This window comes from Nerophis lumbriciformis, linkage group LG13 (genome assembly GCF_033978685.3).
Source record: "Nerophis lumbriciformis linkage group LG13, RoL_Nlum_v2.1, whole genome shotgun sequence".
Taxonomy (NCBI): Eukaryota; Metazoa; Chordata; class Actinopteri; order Syngnathiformes; family Syngnathidae; genus Nerophis; species Nerophis lumbriciformis.
In genome coordinates, this window is record NC_084560.2 from 8,947,921 (window position 1) to 8,973,098 (window position 25,178).

The following is a 25,178-nucleotide window of genomic DNA, read 5'->3' on the forward strand; positions in this document are numbered from 1 at the left end:
TTCACATGTGAATAATGCTGTATAATAGACTGCATTTATATTATTCACATGTGACATATGACTGTATTTATGTTATTCACATGTGAATAATGCTGTATAATAGATGGTATTCATATTATTCACATGTGAATAATGCTGTATAATAGACTGTATTTATGTTATTCACATGTGAATAACGCTGTATAATAGACTGTATTTATGTTATTCACATGTGAATAACGCTGTATAATAGACTGTATTTATATTATTCACATGTGAATAACGCTGTATAATAGACTGTATTTATGTCATTCACATGTGAATAATGCTGTATAATAGACTGTATTTATATTGTTCACATGTGAATAATGCTGCATAATAGACTGTTGTTATGTTATTCACATGTGAATAACGCTGTATAATAGACTGTATTTATGTTATTCACATGTGAATAACGCTGTATAATAGACTGTATTTATGTTATTCACATGTGAATAACGCTGTATAATAGACTGTATTTATATTATTCACATGTGAATAACGCTGTATAATAGACTGTATTTATGTCATTCACATGTGAATAATGCTGTATAATAGACTGTATTTATATTGTTCACATGTGAATAATGCTGTATAATAGAATGTATTTATATTATTCACATGTGAATAATGCTGTATAATAGACTGCATGTATGTTATTCACATGTAAAAAAAATTACATTAGTGTTTATTGTCTATTGTGAGCGAACTGTGGTGCTGAATTTCCCCCAGGGATCAATAAAGTACTTTCTATTCTATTCTATTCGGTGGTGAACTGTCAATTATCTGAACGCTTAAAGCCAGTAGACATTATCTCCACAAGCATCATATTTAAAGAAGAGCAGAAAGTTGTGGCAAACGGTGTGACACAAGGACGCAGAGCCAGAGAGACACCATGATATGTTTATTGAGAGGCTCCCGGGTCCTAGAAAAGAAAGTCAGAAGTTGTGGCCCGCTCACGCTCGCCTCCAGGAGTTTTTACAGCAACACGGGACAAGACCGATTCACAGTTGGAACAAAGTCATCGCTACATGGAAAGGTCACGTTTACACAGTCGTGGGGGATTTGACTTATACAAGCGGGTCAACAGAAAACATTTCTGCGTGTTTCAGAAGTCAACATCGACAAACATCATGTGACGCCCCGCGGCGGAGGAGAAAACGCAAGCCCGGGGTCTTTATTTAGGAGGTGCACATGTAGGCGGAGCTGGGAACATTTAATATAAACGTCATCCCAGGTCAGGCAGGAGTCCACAAAACAACGCCTTCAAAGTAAAAGACTTTGGATGTTGTCCCGTCTGTGTGGAGGAAGGCCGAGTGCTCTTGAACGCACCCCCGCTGGGGAAAGGATGGCCTCAGAAGCACTAAAACATTTTTTTTTTTTTGTGTTTTTTTTTAGCTGGCGGCAAGCTGATGTTTTCATTGAGATGCGAGAAGACGCACGTGTGTTTGCTCCGGCGAGCCCCCGCTCGCTTGTTTTCTTATTTAGGCAACGTCTTTACCGCCGAGACGCAATCTCAGCTCGTCAGCCCTCCGGTTACAAACGCTGCACACAACACCCGGCTGCAAGAAACACACATGAAACTAAATGCTCACACACACACACACTTACATGTCTTGCCTACTTTGTGTGGATCCACATTTGGTTAGTCGATTGTGAGGGCCCCCCTTTCCACTATAGCTAGAATCATACTTGCCAACCCTCCCGAATTTTCCGGGAGACTCCCGAAATTCAGCGCCTCTCCCGAAAACCTCCCGGGACAAATATTCTCCCGAAAATCTCCCGATTTTCAGCCGGAGCTGGAGGCCACGCCCCCTCCAGCTCCATGCGGACCTGAGTGAGGACAGCCTTTTTTAGAGATAAATTGTATTATTATGTTTATCTTACCTACAAATAAATATATTCATTAATTAAAATAAATAAAAAACTAAATACATTGTTACTATATTTTGCTAAAAACATCAAAATTAATTGTATTTTTATTTGTATTTTTTCTGACTCATTACATCCAGGCATTAGAATTATACATAAAAATAAACATATTTGAAATAATTAATTTTAAATTATCATAATAATTCATTTAAAATGACCATATTTAATTATTAAAATAATTGCTTGTTTATCAACAACTTTAGCATTTTATTCATTACATTTTGAAGCTCTCAGAAGCCAAGTTATGTTATATTCCTTAATATTTATTTATGCAAGTTTGAAGTATCAATTATCCAAACACTGTCATGTCTGTGTAATCATGTTTTGTTTTAAGTCATGTTTTGTTTAGTTTCTGGCTTTTCACTCCCTTGTCTTGTTTGCATGATTACCCATTAGTTTCACCTGTTCCACGTTTGGACTCATTGTGCACTCTTGTTTGTCACCATAGCAACCATTAGTTTTCACCTGTCACGTCACGCACCTGTTTTCGTTAATCATGTCTGTAGTATTTAAGTTCAGTGTTTTTCAGTTTGTCTTTCTGACGACCTCACACCACATTTATGCTCGACACATTTCTAACTCCTTGTCATGTCCATCGTTCACGCTGCTCCTTTTTTGTCCATGCCAAGTAAGTTTTCTTTATTCAAGCCATAGTTTGCAAGTTTTGTTTAATTGTTCATAGTTTCTGCCCTTGTGCAAGTTTTGTGTTTATAGTCAAGTTTTGTACTTCCGCCCTTGTGCGCGCTTTTCGTTTATTCCTTTTTTTTGATAGTTTAAATAAATCATGTACCTTCATTCCCGTCTCGCCCGTGCCAACTTTCCGTTGCATCCCGGAAAAGCAAACACCCAAGATCAAGTCATGACAAACACAGTTTTGTTTGCATATTTTCAGGATATATATATATATATATATATATATATATATATATATATATATATATATATGTATATGTATGAAATTCTAGCTGTCAATATACTCCTCCCCTCTTAACCACGCCCTCAACCACGCTCTGCCCCACCCCCGACCACGCCCCCACCCCCCACCTCCCGAAATCGGAGGTCTCAAGGTTGGCAAGTATGGCTAGAATGATGAAAAAAATATATCTAGCACTAGATGGGAGTAGAGAGTTGCAACCTCACTCCACACAAGGATGGTGAGACAAACACACACATACTGGTTATCACTAGGAATGGGGACCAAGTTTTTGATCATGACTTGTGGGGACCAGCCTTTCTACAGATTGTGGAGGCATTAAAAAAAATGGTGTAAAATGTCCACTGGCCAGTTAGCTCATACACGTATTTAAATCTGTGGATTGATGAAGTAATGTGCTGATCATTCTTACTGGACCAAATTTAAATAATTTTGCATAAATCACACAAATTTGAGGACCATTTAAAAAAAAAAAGGGGGCTGCTGTGCAAATGTATCACACTCAAACTAACCAGTAAACATGTTTTATGGGCGGAAGCTTAAAAATCGCTTAGGCATCTTCAGAATGGATCTGACTATCATTTAAAAAGGTTTCCCTTTAGGGGACCTGTTTTTTTTTTGTCCCCATACCGTCAGAGGTCCCCTAAAATTGACTGTGTAAACAGAGCCATGTCCCCATTAAGTAAGCATTGCCAGAACACACACACACACACACACACACACACACACACACACACACACACACACACACACACACACACACACGCACACACACACACACGTCTTGCCTACTTTGTGTGGACCCACGTTTGGTAAGAAGGTTGTGAGGGCCCCCCTTTCCACTATAGCTAGAAGGATGAAAAAAAAACACACACACACACACACACACACACACACACACACACACACACACACACACACACACACACACACACACACACACACACACACACACACACATATGCCAGGAATTTGCTCAAAGGAAAAATATGTTCTTGTTTTTTTATATTTTGCCGATCATTTGCAATCCTTACGTAAGACATGCATTCTAACTTGCAAAATACGGCGAGTAAGAGGCGGCTAACAACGCAGCTAATAAGAGTACACTGTTCCACACCGTGAAGCTCTCTAAAAAAACATCCAAAAAGCACCAACCATACCCCTTTTACATATATATATATATACATATATATATATATATATATACATACTCTGATAAATATCTTGTGTGATGACTGTATTATGATAGTATATATTTGATAGTATATATCTGTATCATGAATCAAACAAGTTGAAAAACTTATTCGGGTGTTACCATTTAGTGGTCAATTGTACGGAATATGTACTGTACTGTGCAATCTACTAATAAAAGTTTCAATCAATCAATCAATCAATCAATCAAACATGTCATGGCCTGAATATTAACAAGTATTAGTGATGTTATTACGAGTGCTAACGCAGACTGACTATTTTCAGCGAACATATTCAGCCATGTTGAGCCGCTGCATCGCCTCTGAGTTGGTGAAAGTTAATTCTCGATTATAAAGCACGCCTCTCACCTGGATAGTAGAAGGTTGTGGACATAAACCCACAAGTTGGTCAACTTTGACAGCCAACTTAGACCCGGAGATGGCGAGAAAGACACGAAAAAACAGTATTTCTTAACCCTCTGTGAGGATTATGATGAATTGTTGATGTAAAGGGGAAGATAAAAACATCCCATCAGTCTTTATCCCAGTGAGAGCAGACATTGTACAGTAAGTGATTATTTTATTATTATATATATCTTGTTTAGCACTTACCAATAATGCTACATGATGCTTAGCGTTTGACTAAAGCTGCATCTGTTTAGCGCACAGCTTCTAAAACTTGTAGATCATCCTCCTTATATTCAGGCTCAAAAATAGAAGTTTCTGGATCATCATTCGTCCCAAAGTAGTCTTTGTTGTCTCTCATCAAGTCGGCCATGATTGGTAGTGTTGTTGTTGTTGAAGGGAAAGTGAACGTTGCGACGCGTCTGTAAAAGTAATACGTAAAATGATCAAAGTATGTAAATATTACATGTTATTATGAATGTTACTAGATACTACATGTATACTTACAGTGTGTATATAAAACTTTGATGGACATTTTTGGATGTTTTTTAGAGCACTTATGCAGGATAGAGAAATGCAGATGACCTCCATTGTTAGCTGACTTTTGCTAGCCTTTATTTACGACTTAGAATGCATAAAAATGTTTTTGTCTTACATTAGGATTGTGAATGATTCCAAGAATTGTAGTTTTCCCCTTAAATTAACAGGAAAGTGAACACAACCTTGTCAAAATGCCAGACAAAACAAAACATCTTTAAGAATGAAAAGTAGAGTTGGTCTTCATTTTGTGGTCTTTTCTAATGGTCTATTTTCTAAACCGATTCCTGATTGGCATTTTCTTCTGCAGTGTTGCCTCATGTCCATGTCTCACAACCTGTACCATTTTGTTCTGCCATGTACTTCACATAAATTACCTTCTTCTCTTGGCATTTACAGTAATACACCGAAAAATCTACACTTGTTGATTTGCGTTAAAAAAAAAACCCAAAACAAACTGGAAGCTCAGATGCCAAAATTTAACTGTAAAATTGCAGTTGTTTTTTTTATTTACAGTAAAATAAAACGTAAATTTGACAGTAAAATTCTGGCAACTGAGCTGCCTTTTTTTTTTTTTTTTACCATAAAAACAGCAGTACTTTTTTCCCCCCATTCACAGTAAAATACACTACATTTTGAGGTGAAATTATTGCTTACCATTTTTTTTTTTTTACCATTTTAATTTTAAAACCTCTTAAGGCCCAAGCTGTTTGTTTACATTCTTTATTTATTTATTTCTCTTTGCTATTTGGGCTTATTGGACCCTAATTAGAATAAAAACTAAGAATAATCTTTTGATATGATGTACTTAGTCCATAAGTACACAAATGTGTACTTCATGTTTTGTGAGATGCTAATTCTTATTTTTACACTTTTTTTTTTTTTTCAAATTCCATTGTATATTATACTCTTCTGACACCACCAGATGGCAGTATAAGTGTCCACATAAGTGGCCATAAGACCCCAATTCAGTAGTGTACACAATTTTGGAAATAAGAGCTAAAAGGTTCTGTCCACGCATGTGTCCACTAAGCCTTTAGAGGTTTTTAATTAAAGAAATCTACTAATAAAATGCATAAAACAATTGTGTATAATAGTATTCACTGTTACATGCGAACCTCTGAGGCCACGCATATATCTGCGATGTGGCCCTCAGTGAAAACCACTTTGAACCCTCTGATCTAGAGGATGTTGGCCCTCATATTAGTGTTTTATTCCCATCATGATGACTTCTGACATGACAACAATGGATGGAAAGGGTTCCTACCAGCAACACCCTGCCAGTCCTAGCTGTTATTTGGCCGATGGTGCAGTGGTATTTTAATATGGATGTGTTCACTTTCCAGATCACCTTCAAAATAATCTACTAATTATGAGTGCAAAGATGGGGAAACATAAATTGGAAGCCTAGCAAATAAATAAAGCAATCAACATGGACGCCAACATTAGCCCGCTCTATCATTGCAGGTTCATCAGAGGCTCATTTAACGCTCGAGGAGCTGCCTTGTCGTTCAAACCTCACGCAAGCGACTCTTGCTTGAGCGGAATTAACAAAGTGAGGGTTTCTGTCTTCTGATATGTGACCTCTGTCCCATTTTGCTAAAGCTCCAGAACACACCGACTCTGTTTCCATGCACTAAATTAGTCTGATTTCCCAAAAATGTTTCTATTTTCACAGTCCGTGCACTCTCTTGAACGCGACTATCGGCCGTATTCCGTCACGTGACTTCTTCCCGTAAGTGAAAAGCAGCGGGGGTCAACCGAGCAGATAGGCCCCGCCCACCTCCAAAGACATGCAATTTGTTGATTGGCTGATTGGCAACACCAAACGGTCCACGGTGTGTGAATGTTGTCGGTCTGTGTAGTCCAGGGTGTAAGGGACAACTGTTCAAAGCTGTTTAGGAAATGTCTTTCTGTCTTGTTATGTAATATATGACTGTTATTTTGAAGGATGTGCAAGCAAATATGCTTTTATTGTGCTAGGAAAACGGAAAAGGAAGCTTTTCAACGTCACGGTTCAGACGACGCTATGGTAAAGGTGAAATAGAAATCTAAGAGTTATAAGGATTCTAGCGCCAGTTGAAAGGGAAACAAGGTCGTTTGTTTCCATCCATCCATCTTCTTCCGTTTATCCGAGGTCGGGTCGCGGGGGCAGCAGCCTAAGCAGAGAAGTCCAGACTTCCCTCTCCCCAGCCACTTCGTCCAGCTCCTCCCGGGGGGATCCCGAGGCGTTCCCAGGCCAGCCGGGAGACATAGTCTTCCCAAAGTGTCCTGGGTCTTCCCCCTGGCCTCCTACCGGTCGGACGTGCCCTAAACCCTTCCCCCTCCATCCTGACCAGATGCCCAAACCACCTCATCTGGCTCCTGTCCATGTGGAGGAGCAGCAGCTTTTACTCGGAGCTCCTCCCGGATGACAGAACTTCTCACCCTATCTCTGATGGAGAACCCCACCACCCGCCCGAGGAAACTCATTTTGTACCCGTGATCTTGTCCCTTCAGTCATAACCCAAAATTCATGACCATAGGTGAGGATGGGTACGTAGACCGAACGGTAAATTGAGAGCTTCGCCTTCCGGCTAAGCTCCTTCTTCACCACAACGGATCGATACAGCGTCCGCATTACTGAAGACGCCGCACCGATCTGCCTGTCGATCTCACGATCCACTCTTCCCTCACTCGTGAACAAGACTTTGAGGTACTTGAACTCCTCCACTTGGGGCAAGATCTCCTCCCCAACGTGTTCTGTGTCTTCCCCCTGGCCTCCTACCGGTCGGACGTGCCCTAAACACCTCCCTAGGGAGGCGTTCGGGTGGCATCCTAATTCCGATGCCCGAACCACCTCATCTGGCTCCTCTTGATGTGGAGGAGCAGCAGCTTTTACTCGGAGCTCCTCCCGGATGACAGAGCTTCTCACCCTATCTCTAAGGGAGAGACCCGCCACCCGGCGGAGGAAACTCATTTTGTACCCGTGATCTTGTCCCTTCAGTCATAACCCAAAGCTCATGACAATAGGTGAGGATGGGAACGTAGATCGATTGGTAAATTGAGAGCTTTGCCTTCCGGCTCAGCTCCTTTATCACCACAACGGATCGATACAGCGTCCGCATTACTGAAGACGCCGCACCGATCCGCCTGTCAACCTCACGATCCACTCTTACCTCAATCGTGAACAATACTCCGAAGTACTTGAACTCCTCCACTTGGGGCAAGATCTCCTCCCCAACGTGTCCTGGGTCTTCCCCCTGGCCTCCTACCTGTCGGTCGTGCCCTAAACACCTACCCAGGGAGGCGTCCGGGTAGCATCCTGACCAGATGCCCGAACCACCTCATCTGGCTCCTCTCGATGTGGAGGAGCAGCAGCTTTTACTCGGAGCTCCTCCCGGATGACAGAGCTTCTCACCCTATCTCTAAGGGAGAGACCCGCCACCCGGCGGAGGAAACTCATTTTGTACCCGTGATCTTGTCCCTTCAATCATAACCCAAAGCTCATGACAATAGGTGAGGATGGGAACGTAGATCGATTGGTAAATTGAGAGCTTTGCCTTCAGGCTCAGCTCCTTTATCACCACAACGGATCGATACAGCGTCCGCATTACTGAAAACGCCGCACCGATCTGCCTGTCGATCTCACGATCCACTCTTTCCTCACTCGTGAACAAGACTTTGAGGTACTTGAACTCCTCCACTTGGGGCAAGATCTCCTCCCCAACGTGTCCTGGGTCTTCCCCCTGGCCTCCTACCGGTCGGACGTGCCCTAAACACCTACCCAGGGAGGCGTCCGGGTAGCATCCTGACCAGATGCCCGAACCACCTCATCTGGCTCCTCTCCATGTGGAGGAGCAGCAGCTTTTACTCGAAGCTCCTCCCGGATGACAGAACTTCTCACCCTATCTCTAATGGAGAACCCCGCCACCCGACTGAGGAAACTCATTTTGTACCCGTGATCTTGTCCCTTCAGTCATAACCCAAAGCTCATGACCATAGGTGAGGATGGGAACGTAGATCGACCGGTAAATTGAGAGCTTTGCCTTCCGGCTCAGCTCCTTCTTCACCATAACGGATCAATACAAGGTCCGCATTACTGAAGACGCCGCACCGATCCGCCTGTCCATCTCACGATCCACTCTTCCCCCACTCGTGAACAAGAATCCGAGGTACTTGAACTCCTCCACTTGGGGCAAGATCTCCTCCCCAACGTGTCCTGGGTCTTCCCCCTGGCCTCCTACCTGTCGGTCGTGCCCTAAACACCTACCCAGGGAGGCGTCCGGGTAGCATCCTGACCAGATGCCCGAACCACCTCATCTGGCTCCTCTCGATGTGGAGGAGCAGCAGCTTTTACTCGGAGCTCCTCCCGGATGACAGAGCTTCTCACCCTATCTCTAAGGGAGAGCCCCGCCACCCGAAACTCATTTCGGCCGGTTGTACCCGTGATCTTGTCCTTTCAGTCATAACCCAACGCTCATGACCATAGGTGAGGATGGGAACGTAGATCGACCGGTAAATTGAGAGCTTTGCCTTCCGGCTCAGCTCCTTCTTCACCACAACGGATCGATACAGCGTCCGCATTACTGAAGACGCCGCACCGATCCGCCTGTCGACCTCACGATCTACTCTTCCCTCACTCGTGAACAAGACTCCGAGGTACCTGAACTCCTCCACTTGGGGCAAGACCTCCTCCCCAACGTGTCCTGGGTCTTCCCCCTGGCCTCCTAACGGTCAGACGTGCCCTAAACACCTACCCAGGTAGGCGTCCGGGTAGCATCCTGACCAGATGCCCGAACCACCTCATCTGGCTCCTCTCGATGTGGAGGAGCAGCAGCAGCTTTTACTCGGAGCTCCTCCCGGATGGCAGAGCTTCTCACCCTATCTCTCAGGGAGAGCCACGCCACCCGGCGGAGGAAACTCATTTCAGCCGCTTGTACCCGTGATCTTGTCCCTTCGGTCATAACCCAAAGACCATGACCATAGGTGAGGATGGGAACGTAGACCGAACGGTAAACTGAGAGCTTTGCCTTCTGGCTCAGCTCCTTTATCACCACAACGGATCGATACAGTGTCTGCATTACTGAAAACAACACACCGATCACCCTGTCGATCTCACCATCCACTCTTCCCTCACTCGTGAACAAGACTCCGAGGTACTTGAACTCCTCCACTTCGGGCAAGATCTCTTCGCCAACTCGGAGATGGCACTCCACCCTTTTCCAGGTGAGAACCATGGACTTGGAGGTGCAATGTTGATCCTGACTGTCTTTTTTTCTTTTTTTTTATGTCCTCAGACAAAACTTTTCGTTTCTTTGGATGTTTTGCAGCTTCATCTATGGTAGCAGCCGTTGCACTAAGGCGTTCTTTATACCGTATAAAGACAAAAGTATGTGTTTATTAAGTATCTGTGCTCGTGTGGACATGGCTTCAGGTTTGGGTGGTAGAATGCTTCTTTTGCGCCAAACTATGTGAGAAACCAGACTCATTTAGTGCCAAGAAACGTGGTCAGTGTCCTTTTTTATCCTGCTGTTCGGAGGACACGCGGCGTCGACAAGATGCTGGTCTGAGAGCTGTCGCAAACACGACATCAGCGTGAATAATGGACACGCTTTGTCGAGCACCTGAACACACCACGGCCTAGATTCTCAAGAGAAGGAACAACTCGGAGAACGAAAGGCTGCTTTGATAGCCGTCCTTCTCTCAACGTCTCATTCTGTTCCGCAGACAACTGATTTAGAACCTGGGACGGAGATAAAACTGTTCCATCTTGACAGTCGGGATGTTTGATCACAGTGGCGAAGAACAGAAGTGTTTGTTTGTTGAGATAACTCTGCCTGTAATCTCAATGTGTGTGTGTGTGTGTGTGTGTTGTATTTCTACCCTTCTTGAGACACCAACAAGGAAAAGTACCTTTCATATGAAGACCGGTGCACAAGTTAGGACCGAAATCATGGTCCCCAATACGGAAAACCATTGCACCTAATAGAGAATGTCTCACTTGCACCCCTGGTGGTGAAATCTATCAAAATGAGGGTGGTCCCAAAAAGGAGGGATTTTTCTAATTGACTGTGTCGGTTTCAAAAGTGTTTCCCCTCCGGTCAACATATGAAACAACAAGTGTATGTAAAAATTTGAAGTGTGTGTAAGAAATTGAAATTTTAAATTAATTTAAAAGAAAAATGTATGTAGAGACATACTGTAATAATAACTTGAAGTAAATAATGAAGATGAAAAAAAACCTACAAGAGGCAATTCCTGAAGGAATTCTGTGTGAATGCTCCAATGCTGAAGTTGAACTGAAATGCGGACAGAATGTAGTATGAATAGTTTGAATGTTGGAATGGTTTGAATGTTGAAGAGTTTAAATTTCCAGGAAAACCGCAATTTGGTTTGGAATTTGGGAAAGTGTTAGTTTGAATGTCCAGGATGAGTGGAATGTGTTGATGTTGGATTGGTTTGAATAGGTGGAAAAATGCGGGAAATGTGCAACTTGGAAATATATCCAATGACAATGGGAACATCCTGGAAATTTGGGACTTTTGGCAAAAGCAGGGATTTTTTTTTTAATGATTAGGAGCATGAATTTCCTGAATGAGCTGAACTGGTTGATGTTGGAATTGTTTAAATCCGTCAGGAAATGTTGAAGTAGTAACATTTTTAACTGAGAAATGGTATTATGGATTGCCTGGAATTTTGGGAAAACCGGGAATTTTTCCAGTTCGAAAAAAAACTTTGTTTTTTGTCCTGATAAGGAGGAATGTTTTGACTAGGGCTGCAACTAACGATTAATTTGATAATCGATTAATCCGTCGATTATTACTTCGATTAATCGATTAATAATCGGATAAAAGAAACATACTACATTTCTATCCTTTCCAGTATTTTATTGGAAAAAAACAGCATATGGCACCATACTTATTTCATACTTGCCAACCTTGAGACCTCCGATTTCGGGAGGAGGGGGGTGGGGGCGTGGTTGGGGTGGGGCGGGGCGTGGTTGGGGGCGTGGTTAAGAGGGGAGGAGTATATTGACAACTAGAATTCACCAAGTCAAGTATTTCATACATATATATATATATATATATATATATATATATATATATATATATATATATATATATATATATATATATATATATATATATAAATACTGTATATATATATATATATATATATATATATATATATATATATATATATATATATATATATATATCTACATCCTTAAAATATGCAAACAAAACTGTGTTTAGATAATTGATACTTCAAACTTGCATAAATAAATATTAAGGAATATAACATAATTTGGCTTCTGAGAGTTTCAAAATGTAATGAATAAAATGCTAAAGTTGTTGATAAACAAGCAATTATTTTAATAATTAAATATGGTCATTTTAAATGAATTATTATGATAATTTAAAACCAATTATTTCAAATATGTTTATTTTAATGTATAATTCTATGGCTGGATGGGATTGATAAGGAGTCAGGAAAAAATACAAATAAAAATACAATTAATTTTGATGTTTTTAGCAAAATATAGTAAACATGTATTTAGTTGTTTTTTTTTGTAAATTAATAAATATATTTATTTTTAGGTAAGATAAACATAATAATACAATTTATCTCTAGTCTGGATGATTTAGTTCTTGTCACCCTGTTGTCCTCCCGTCATGAAAAAAGGCGGTCCTCACTCAGGTCCGCATGGAGCTGGAGGGGGCGTGGCTTCCAGCTCCGGCTGAAAATCGGGAGATTTTCGGGAGAATATTTGTCCCGGGAGGTTTTCGGGAGAGGCGCTGAATTTCGGGAGTCTCCCGGAAAATTCGGGAGGGTTGGCAAGTATGACTTATTTTGATTATTGTTTCTCAGCTGTTTGTACATGTAGCAGTTTATAAATAAAGGTTTATAAAAAAAATTAAAAAATATTTAAAAAAACAAAACAAAACAAAGCATAGCATAGATCCAACGAATCGATGACTAAATTAATCGCCAACAATTTTTATAATCGATTTTAATCGATTTAGTCGATTAGTTGTTGCAGCCCTAGCTTTGACGGTGTAACGGTTAAATTGGGTTGAAAAATGTGGAAGGAGTAGTCGACAGAAAAAAGGGTCAAAAAAAGGGGGTTGGAAAAACGGCAATTCTGGGAATTCCTGGAATTTTTTTGAACTTGGAAAAATAATACGTTTGAATGTGCAGGATGAGTGGAAAATGTAGGTGGAATGGTTTGAATCGGTTGAAAAAATGTGGAAATGGTGGAAGTCTGAAAAATGGCCAATTCATTTTGAATGGGAAAAATGTCCCGGAAAACCTAGAATTCTGGGAAATCTGGGAATATGTCAAGGGAAAGCCCGCGATTCCCGAATAGGCTGAACAGTTTGAAGTTGGACCGGTTTCATTCGGGTGAAAAATGCGGAAGGTAGAGCGCTAAAATCTGGAGAATAAGAAGAATAAGAAGAAAAATCAATGCTTTGGAGCATTCACACAATAAACGGAGCAGTCACAAGAGGGCGCTAATTAGGGCTGGGCGATATGGCCTTTTATTATTTGATTATTTATGGAAAATGTGGAAGGTAGAGAATAATAATAAGAAGAAGATGAAGAAGAAGAATAAATAGTTGAATTTTGGTGTACTAAACCAGTGGTCCCCAACCACCGATTGGTACTGGGCCACACAAAAAATAAAAAAAATAAAAAATAAATATATATATATATATATATATATATATATATATATATATATATATATATATATATATATATATATATATATTTTTAATTTTTTTATTTTTTTGGGGGGAACCAGAAATATTAATAACAGAAAAAAAAAAAAACCTTTTGTGCGAATGAGTGTGAATGAGTTTTTTTGGGGTTGGTGCACTAATTGTAATTGTATCTTCTGTTTTTTATGTTGATTTAATAAAAAAAAAAAAAAAAAAAAAAAAAAAAAAATATATATATATATATATATATATATATATATATATATATATATATATATATATATATATATATATATATATATATATATATATATAAAAACAAAGTTTTTTTTCGAACTGGAAAAACTCCCGGTTTCCCCGAAAAAAATAAATAAAAAAAATAAAAAAAATAAATAAAATATATATATATATATATATATATTTTTTAATATATATATATATATATACATATATTTTATATATATATATATATATATATATATATATATATATATATACATATATATACACATAAAAACAAAGTTTTTTTTCGAACTGGAAAAACTCCCGGTTTCCCCGAAAAAATAAATTAAAAAAAATAAAAAAATAAAATATATATATATATATATATATATATATATATATATATATATATATATATATATATATATGTATGTGTGGGAAAAAAAATCACAAAACTATTTCATCTCTATATATATATACCATCTATATATATATATATATATTTATTTGAAATGGATGGATGGATATATATATATATATATACATATATATATATATATATATATATATATATATATATATATATTTTTTGTTTTTTCGGGGAAACCGGGAGTTTTTCCAGTTCGGAAAAAAACTTTGTTTTTATACATATATATATATATATATATATATATATAATTTTTTTTATTTAAAAAAAAAAATTAAATCAACATAAAAAACAGAAGATACAATTACAATTAGTGCACCAACCCAAAAAAAACTCATTCACACTCATTCGCACAAAAGGGTTTTTTCTTTCTGTTATTAATATTTCTGGTTCCCCCCCAACCCAAACCCTAACCCTAACCCTAAAAAAATTAATACAAATAAATAAAATTAACTAAAATCTTACCTTTTTCATATTTGCATAGTATGTATATATTATTAATGTTGTAAGTACAAATCTTTATATATCTAGAATGGGTGGTCCTAAAGAGGTAGGCATTTTTCGGAGGTCTCAAGAAGGCGAGAAATACAAGAAAGTGTGTGTGTGTGTGTGTGTGTGTGTGTGTGTGTGTGTGTGTGTGTGTGTGTGTGTGTGTGTGTGTGTGTGTGTGTGTGTGTGTGTGTGTGTGTGCAGCAGATGGAGCTCCAGTGGGAAATCTCACACCCACAATGCATTGGGAGCAGCAGGGAACCAATCACAGCTCGATCATTGAAAGAAAAAAAAGTGCTTTTTATGTTTGCTTGACTTCTGGACTCCCACTTGTAAGATGTGGCCATGGTTGTGCAAGACATGACCGTGGAGTGGATTTGGAGCTGGCCTGGATTAAGAGCGGTCATGAAGGTAGACAGCCATTGTTTTACCCCCTTGTTCTTTTTTTTTTTTTTTTTTTTCCGCCTCAGAGAAAATCCTGGTTTTGGAAAATCGCTAAAACAAAACCGCTTTTCCAAAAGAGGAGGAGGGAGTGGGAGGGATTATTCCCCCCAAAATACCCTACTTTCTATATTTAGTTGCAGCTCAAACAGCAGTAGAGCAGTCAGTGTGAAGGTCTGACACATGAAGAGAGAGAGGAGGTACACTGAAGCACTAAAACAGGGGTGTCCAAACTGTGGCCCTCCAGGTTGATAAGGAATGTGGCCCTCAAAGTGCTTCCCACGTCATTTGAAATAGCAGACAGTGTCATGGTTGCAAGCTTCCAACCACCTTATGGACAACAGGTTAATGACCATAAATTGCACTTTGAAGTGTACACAGCACATCATTTTGACACAAGACCCAATCTAAACAACCTTTAACATTAGTTAATCAGGTTAATGAACATAAATTGCACTTTGACGTGCACACAGCACAGCATTTTTACCTATGACCCAATCCAAACAACCTTTAACATTAGATAATCGGGTTAATGACCATAAATTGCATTTTGAAGTGCACAGAGCACAGCATTTTTACCTATGGCCCAATCCAAACAACCTTTAACATTAGTTAATCGGGTTAACGACCATAAATTATACTTTGAAGTGTACACACCAAAGTTTATTTGACATACGACCCAATCCAAACAACCTCTAACATTAGTTAATCGGGTTAATGACCATAAATTGCACTTTCAAGTGTACACAGCACAGCATTTTTACATACGACCCAATCCAAACAACTTTTAACATTACTTAATCGGGTTAAAGACCATAAATTGCATTTTGGAGTGTACACAACACAGCATTTTTACTTATGACCCAATCCAAACCACCTTTAACATTAGTTAATCGGGTTAATGACCATAAATTGCACTTTGAAGTGTACACAGCACAGCATTTTTACATACGACCCAATCTAAACAACCTTTAAAATTACTTAATCGGGTTAAAGACCATAAATTGCATTTTGGAGTGTACACAGCACAGCATTTTTACATATGACCCAATCCAAACAACCTTTAACATTAGTTAATCAAGTTAATGATCATAAATTACATTTTGAAGTGTACACAGCACAGTGTTTTTACATACAACCCAATCCAAACAACCTTTGACATTAGTTAATCGGGTTAATGACCATAAATTGCATTTTGGAGTGTAGACAGCACAGCATTTTTACTTATGACCCAATCCAAACAACTTTTAAATTTAGTTAATCAGGTTAATGACCATAAATTGCACTTTGAAGTGTACACACCAAAGTTTATTTTTTTACATACGACCCAATCCAAACAACCTTTAACATTAGTTAATCGGGTTAATGACCATAAATTGCACTTTGACATGCACACAGCACAGCATTTTTACCTATGACCCAATCCAAACAACCTTTAACATTAGTTAATCGGGTTAATGACCCTAAATTGCACTTTGAAGTGTACACAACACAGCATTTTTACTTATGACCCAATCCAAACAACCACATTAGTTAATCGGGTTAATGACCATAAATCGCACTTTCAAGTGTACACAGCACAGCATTTTTACATACAACCCAATCTAAACAACCTTTAACATTACTTAATCAGGTTAAAGACCATAAATTGCATTTTGGAGTGTACACAACACAGCATTTTTACTTATGACCCAATCCAAACAACCTTTAACATTAGTTAACCGGGTTAATGACCATAAATTTCATTTTGGAGGGTAGACAGCACAGCATTTTTACTTATGACCCAATCCAAACAACTTTTAAATTTAGTTAATCAGGTTAAAGACCATAAATTGCATTTTGGAGTGTATACAACACAGCATTTTTACTTATGACCCAATCCAAACAACCTTTAACATTAGTTAAGCGGGTTAATGACCATAAATTGCACTTTGACATGCACACAGCACACCATTTTTACCTATGACCCAATCCAAACAACCTTTAACATTAGTTAACCGGGTTAATGACCATAAGTGGCATTTTGAAGTGTACACAGCACAGAATTTTTACTTATGACCCAATCCAAACAACTTTTAAATTGAGTTAATCAGGTTAATTAACATAAATTGCACTTTGAAGTGTACACAGCACAGCATTTTTACCTACGACCCAAATTCAAACAACCTTTAAATGTAGTTAATCGGGGTAATGACCACCAATTGCACTTTGAAGTGTACACAGCACAGCATTTTTACTTATGACCCAATCCAAACAACTTTTAAATTGAGTTAATCAGGTTAATGACCATAAATGGCATTTTGAAGTGTACACAGCACAGCATTTTTACCTACGACCCAAATTCAAACAACCTTTAAATGTAGTTAATCGGGGTAATGACCACCAATTGCACTTTGAAGTGTACACAGCACAGCATTTTTACCTGCGACCCAATCCAAACAACCTTTCCCCACCCGTGGCGCAAAAAAACCAACACAGAAAGTCAACACGCATGGTTACACTTAACACAACCTTTGTGGCTATTATAAAAAATGTCCAAACACAACACATAATTCAAAATGACACCCATTGAAATGGGAAAAATGGGGGAAAATGCAAACAAATCTCTTATCCATGTTTCTGATTGATTACAAAACTTTAAGGAGGCGGTCTCGGAAGTAAACAAGGTCGGAGTCGAACTTTCACATCCTCTTAATATCCAATTATTTATCCATTGTGTTAATCATTATTATTCTAGTAGTATAATTGGACACCCCTGCACTGGAAAGTGCTGCCAGTCAAGTAGGCGACATGTTGAGATGATGGAAGAACCGCTGAGGTGATGACATCATCATCTCTGCGTGCTTGAGGATTGCATTGAGAAGATGCAGAAGTGTCGGAGATAGTTTGTCCACATACTCCCAGGACGTTAAGGCATCAACCTCGTCAGTCCTTCATGGAGCTCACAGTGAAAAAAGTACATTTCATCCAGTCTAGCCCTTTTTTTTTTTTGTGTGGCGAGACTGAAGCAAAAAAAGGTCCGTCTTTAACCTGTCCGGTCCGCGGGGGAGTGGGAGGGCGGGGGGCGGGGGGATTGTGAGATTGTCAAAGTAAACTGCAACAACAGAATAAATACGGCTGTCGGTGCTACTGGGTCAAAAACCTGTGGCTGGTTTCCCAAAGGAGGCGCTGCGTCCGAGGGTCAGAGGTCGGAGGCGTGGTCCTCTCCCGGCGCCCGTTGGCCCAGTAGCCTGCGCCGCGCTCGCCCTCCAGTGCTGGTGACAGAGCGGCGTACAGGACAGTGGCGGCCCCCTCGGCAGGAGTCTGCGGAAATAAACACCCCGATAAATCAACACTTGAATCCTGAACTACTTTTTTAACATCCAACTTAGACCCGAGAAAGACAGGAAAAAACAGTTTTTTAACCCTTTGTGAGGATTATGATGAATTGTTGATGTAAAGAGGAAGATATAAACATCCCATCAGTGAGAGCAGATATTATACAGTAAGTGATTGTTTTATTATGTTTGTATAACTTTTCTAGCACTTAGCAATAGTGCTACATGATGCTTAGTGTTTGACTAGCACTCAGCTTCTAAAACTTGTAGATCGTCCTCCTTATATTCAGGCTCAAAAATAGAAGATTCTGGATCATCATTTGTCCCAAAGTAGTCTGTGTTGTCTCTCATCAAGTCTGCCACGATTAGTAGTCTTGTTGTTGTTGTTGAAGGAAAAAAATTAACGTTGTGATCAAAATATGTAAATATAAATGTAAACATGTTATTATGAATGTTACTAGATACTACATATATACTTACAGTGTGTATATAAAACATTGATGGAGGTTTTTGGATGTTTCTTTTACAAAACCTTGAGTGACTCCATTTGACTCCATTATTAGCTGACTTTTGTTAGCATTTATTTATGAGGTAGAATGCATAAAAAAATAACAACATGTGTTATTGTTGTTGTTGGAGGGAAAGCGAATGCGTCTGTGAAATTTATACGCCACAGAATGCGTAAATAATTAAAAATATGTAAATATTACATGTTATTATGAATGTTACTAGATACTACATATATACTTACTGTGTGTATACAAAACATTGATGGATGTTTTTGGATGTTTTTTAGAAAACCTTGTAGGGCGGAATAGAGCGACTCCCTTTGACTCCATTATTAGCTGACTTTTGTTAGCATTTATTTACGAGGTAGAATGCATAAAAAATAACATGTGTTATTGTTGTAGTTGGAGGGAAAGTGAATGCGTCTGTGAAATGAATATGCCGCAGAATGCGTAAATAATTCTAAATATGTAAATATTACATGTTATTATGAATGTTACTAGATACTACATATATACTCACAGTGTGTATATAAAACAATGATGGATGTTTTTGGATGTTTTTTAGAAAACCTTGTAGGGCGGAATAGAGTGACTCCCTTTGACTCCGTTATTAGCTGACTTTTGTTAGCATTTATTTACGAGGTAGAATGCATAAAAAAATAACGACATGTGTTATTGTTGTTGTTGGAGGGAAAGTGAATGCGTCTGTGAAATTATTACGCCGCAGAATGCGTAAATAATTCAAAATATGTAAATATTACATGTTATTATGAATGTTACTAGATACTACATATATACTCACAGTGTGTATATAAAACATTGATGGATGTTTTTGGATGTTTTTTTAGAAAACCTTGTAGGGCGGAATAGAGTGACTCCCTTTGATTCCGTTATTAGCTGACTTTTGTTAGCATTTATTTACGAGGTAGAATGCATAGAAAAATTACAACATGTGTTATTGTTGTTGTTGGAGGGAAAGTGAATGCGTCTGTGAAATTAATACGCCGCAGTATGCTTAAATAATTCAAAGTATGTATATATTACATGTTATTATGAATGTTACTAGATACTACATATATACTCACAGTGTGTACATAAAACATTGATGGACGTTTTTGGATGTTGTTTTTTTTTACAAAACCTTGAGTCACTCCCTTTGACTCAATTATTAGCTGACTTTTGTTAGCATTTATTTACGAGGTAGAATGCATAAAAAAATAACATGTGTTATTGTTGTTGTTGGAGGGAAAGTGAATGCGTCTGTGAAATTAATACGCCGCAGAATGCGTAAATAATTCAAAATATGTAAATATTACATGTTATTATGAATATTACTAGATACTACATATATACTCACAGTGTGTATATAAAACATTGATGGATGTTTTTGGATGTTTTTTTAGAAAACCTTGTAGGGCGGAATAGAGTGACTCCCTTTGATTCCGTTATTAGCTGACTTTTGTTAGCATTTATTTACGAGGTAGAATGCATAGAAAAATAACAACATGTGTTATTGTTGTTGTTGGAGGGAAAGTGAATGCGTCCGTGAAGTCAATACGCCACAGTATGCTTAAATAATTCAAAATATGTAAATATTACATGTTATTATGAATGTTGCTAGATACTACATATATACTTACAGTGTGTATATAAAACATTGATGGAGGTTTTTGGAGGTTTCTTTTACAAAACCTTGAGTGACTCCCTTTGACTCCATTATTAGCTGACTTTTGTTAGCATTTATTTATGAGGTAGAATGCATAAAAAATAACAACATGTGTTATTGTTGTTGTTGGACGGAAAGTGAATGCGTCTGTGAAATTAATACGCCGCAGTATGCTTAAATAATTCAAAGTATGTACATATTACATGTTATTATGAATGTTACTAGATACTACATATATACTTACAGTGTGTATATAAAACATTGATTTAGGTTTTTGGATGTTTTTTTAGAAAACCTTGTAGGGCGGAATAGAGTGACTCCCTTTGACTCCGTTATTAGCTGACTTTTGTTAGCATTTATTTACGAGGTAGAATGCATAGAAAAATAACAACATGTGTTATTGTTGTTGTTGGAGGGAAAGTGAATGCGTCCGTGAAAATAATTTAAAAACATTCAAAATATGTAAATATTACATGTTATTATCAATGTTATTGGAATTGGGGGTTAAATCACCAAAAATGATTCCCGGGCGCGGCCACCGCTGCTGCCCACTGCTCCCCTCACCTCCCAGGGGGTGATCAAGGGTGATGGGTTAAATGCAGAGAATAATTTCGCCACACCTAGTGTGTGTGTGACAATCATTGGTACTTTAACTTTAACTTTAACTTTACTAGATACTACATATATCCTTTGACTCTATTATTAGCTGACTTTTGTTCGCATTTATTTACGAGGTAGAATGCATAAAAATTAAATGTGTTATTGTTGTTGTTGGAGGGAAAGTGAATGCATCTGTGAAATGAATACGCCGCAGAATGCGTAAATAATTCAAAATATGTAAATATTACATGTTATTATGAATGTTACTAGATACTACATATATACTCACAGTGAGTATATAAAACATTGATGGATGTTTTTGGATGTTTTTTTAGAAAACCTTGTAGGGCGGAATAGAGTGACTCCCTTTGACTCCGTTATTAGCTGACTTTTGTTAGCATTTATTTACGAGGTAGAATGCATAAAAAAATAACAACATGTGTTATTGTTGTTGTTGGAGGGAAAGTGAATGAGTCCGTGAAATTAATAATAAACACCCGATAAATCAACATATTACAGGATTCATCTGGAAATATTTACTATGGGGGTGTGGTGGGCATCAAGCCTCTTGGCCCCCCGTGGATGGCTTGTCACAAGTGGGGTGACCTTGCAAGCAATTAATTATGGGCCTGCTGCAATGCAAGCAGCCCATTTTATTATTGCTCATACTTCAACTTTTATTATAGTTCCGCATGTTTCTCTCACGTCTAATACGAGACGTCAAATGTTTGGTGTTGGCTGGATGGCCATCGGAAGGAGGCGAGCGCCATCGGCCTTCCTCCAATAAAGCGGATGGCGTCCACTCTAATTTACTAGAGCGTGGAAGCCCACGAAAATGTGCTTTTTTTTTTGATGAACAACCTGTCCTCACGGCCACATATTTTATTCCACTGTCATGTGTTTCGGTGAAAACGTTCACATGTGAATAATGCTGTATAATAGACTATTTATATTATTCACATGTGAATAATGTTGTATAATAGACTGTATTTATATTATTCACGTGTGAATAATGCTGTATAATAGACTGTATTTATACTATTCACATTTGAATAACGCTGTATAATAGACTGTATTTATATTATTCACATATGAATAATGCTGTATAATAGACTTTATATTATTCACATGTGAATAATGCTGTATAATAGACTGTATTTATATTATTCACATGTGAATAATGCTGTATAATAGACTGTATTTATATTATTCACATGTGAATAATGCTGTATAATAGACTATATTTACATTATTCACATGTGAATAATGCTGTATGATAGACTGTATTTATATTATTTACATGTGAATAATGCTGTATAATAGACTGAATTTATATTATTCACGTGTGAATAATGCCGTATAATAGACTGTATTTATACTATTCACATTTGAATAACGCTGTATAATAGACTGTATTCATATTATTCACATGTGAATAATGCTGTATAATAGACTGTATTTATATTATTGACATGTGAATAATGCTGTTTAATAGACTGTATTTATATTATTCACATGTGAATAATGCTGTATAATAGACTGTATTTATATTATTCACATGTGAATAACGCTGGATAATAGACTGTATTTATATTATTCACATGTGAATAATGCTGTATAATAGACTGTATTTATATTATTCACGTGTGAATAATGCTGTATAATAGACTGTATTTATATTATTCACATATGAATAATGCTGTATAATAGACTTTATATTATTCACATGTGAATAATGCTGTATAATAGACTGTATTTATTTTATTCACATGTGAATAATGCTGTATAATAGACTGTATTTATATTATTCACATGTGAATAATGCTGTATAATAGACTGAATTTATATTATTCACATGTGAATAATGCTGTATAATAGACTGCATTTATATTATTCACATGTGAATAATGCTGTATAATAGACTGTATTTATATTATTCACATGTAAAAAAAATACCTAAGTAAAGTAAGTACTTTCTATTATATTCTATATGTCTGTACTTTTATTTTTTCATACTATACATAATGTATTGTTTGTAATCACTGCTATATATGTGTGTACTTTTATTTTTGTAATATTTTACATAATGTATTGTTTGTAATCACTGCTTTATACAGTTTGTCTTGTACTTTTACTTTCGCTTTTTAAATATTTTTTAAAGGTGTTGCTGTGGCGAGTCATGGCTTCCTGATTTTATTATCTCCATATTAACTTGAATCCTGAGCTAATGCTACTTCTTTAACATCCAACTTAGACCCGCAGATGGCGAGAAAGACATGAAAAAACACTGTTTTTTTAACCCTTTGTGAGGATTATGATGATTTGTTGATGTAAAAGGGAAGATATAAACATTCCATGAGTGAGAGCAGACATTGTGCAGTAAGTGATTGTTTTATTATGTTTGTATATCTTGTTTAGCACTTACCAATACTGCTACATGATGCTTAGTTTTTGACTAAAGCTGTTTAGCACTCAGCTTCTAAAACTTGTAGATCATCCTCCTTATATTCAGGCTCAAAAATAGAAGTTTCTGGATCATAATTTTTCCCAATGTAGTCTTTGTTGTCTCTCATCAAGTCTGCCATGATTAGTAGTGTTGTTGTTGAAGGGAAAGTGTGATGCATCTGTGAAATTATTACACCGCCGTATGCTTAAAATGATCAAATTATGTAAATATTACATGTTTTTATGAATGTTACTAGATACTACATATATACTTACAGTGTGTATATAAAACATTGATGGAGGTTTTTTTAGAAAACCTTATAGGGCGGAATAGAGTGACTCCCTTTGACTCCATTATTAGCTGAAGTTTGTTAGCATTTATTTACGAGGTAGAATGCATAAAAAATAACATGTGTTATTGTTGTGGTTGGAGGGAAAGAGAATATGTCCGTGAAATTAATACGCCCCAGTATGCTTAAAAAATTCAAAATATGTAAATATTACATGTTGTTATGAATGTTACTAGATACTACATATATCCTTTGACTCCATTATTAGCTGACTTTTGTTAGCATTTATTTACGAGGTAGAATGCAATAAAAAAAAAATGTGTTATTGTTGTTGTTGGAGGGAAAGTGAATGCGTCTGTGAAATAAATACGCCGCAGTAGGCTTAAAAAATCCAACATATGTAAATATTACATGTTATTATGAATGTTACTAGATACTACATATATATTTACAGTGTGTATATAAAACATTGATGGAGGTTTTTGGATGTTTTTTTAAAAAACCTTGAGTGACTCTCTTTGACTCCATTATTAGCTGACTTTTGTTAGCATTTATTTACGAGGTAGAATTCATAAAAAAATAACAACATGTGTTATTGTTGTTGTTGGAGGGAAAGTAAATGCGTCTGTGAAATTAATACGCCGCAGTATGCTTAAATAAGTCAAAGTATGTAAATAGTACATGTTATTATGAATGTTACTAGATACTACATATATACTTACAGTGTGTATATAAAACATTGATGGAGGTTTTTGGATGTTTTTTTAAAAAACCTTGAGTGACTCTCTTTGACTCCATTATTAGCTGACTTTTGTTAGCATTTATTTACGAGGTAGAATGCATAAAAAATAACAACATGTGTTATTGTTGTTGTTGGAGGGAAAGTGAATGCGTCTGTGAAATTAATATGCCGCCGTATGCTTAAAATGAGCAAAATATGTAAAAATTACATGTTATTATGAATGTTACTAGATATTACATATATACTTACAGTGTGCATATAAAACATTGATTTAGGTTTTTGGATGTTTTTTAGAAAACCTTGTAG

At 37.4% G+C, this 25,178-nt stretch overlaps 1 protein-coding gene across 3 annotated transcripts in view; it reads right to left on the reverse strand.

The window, feature by feature from the left end:
- Positions 1–1,196: 1,196 nt before the first annotated feature.
- Positions 1,197–25,178, reverse strand: part of LOC133613874 (polyprenol dehydrogenase) — a 263,414-nt gene continuing 239,432 nt past the window's right edge. For 2 of the 3 annotated variants that reach the window (XM_072914439.1, XM_061971743.2), the window contains exons 7-8: positions 18,446–18,606; positions 1,197–1,851 (exon numbers count right to left, since the gene is read on the reverse strand). In XM_072914439.1, the coding sequence (XP_072770540.1) occupies positions 1,626–1,851; positions 18,446–18,606 (387 nt within the window). In that variant the 3' untranslated portion in view covers positions 1,197–1,625. Of the gene's footprint in view, positions 1,852–14,790; positions 18,607–25,178 lie in introns of those variants that run through there. The other variant, XM_061971744.2, reaches the window with a different exon arrangement.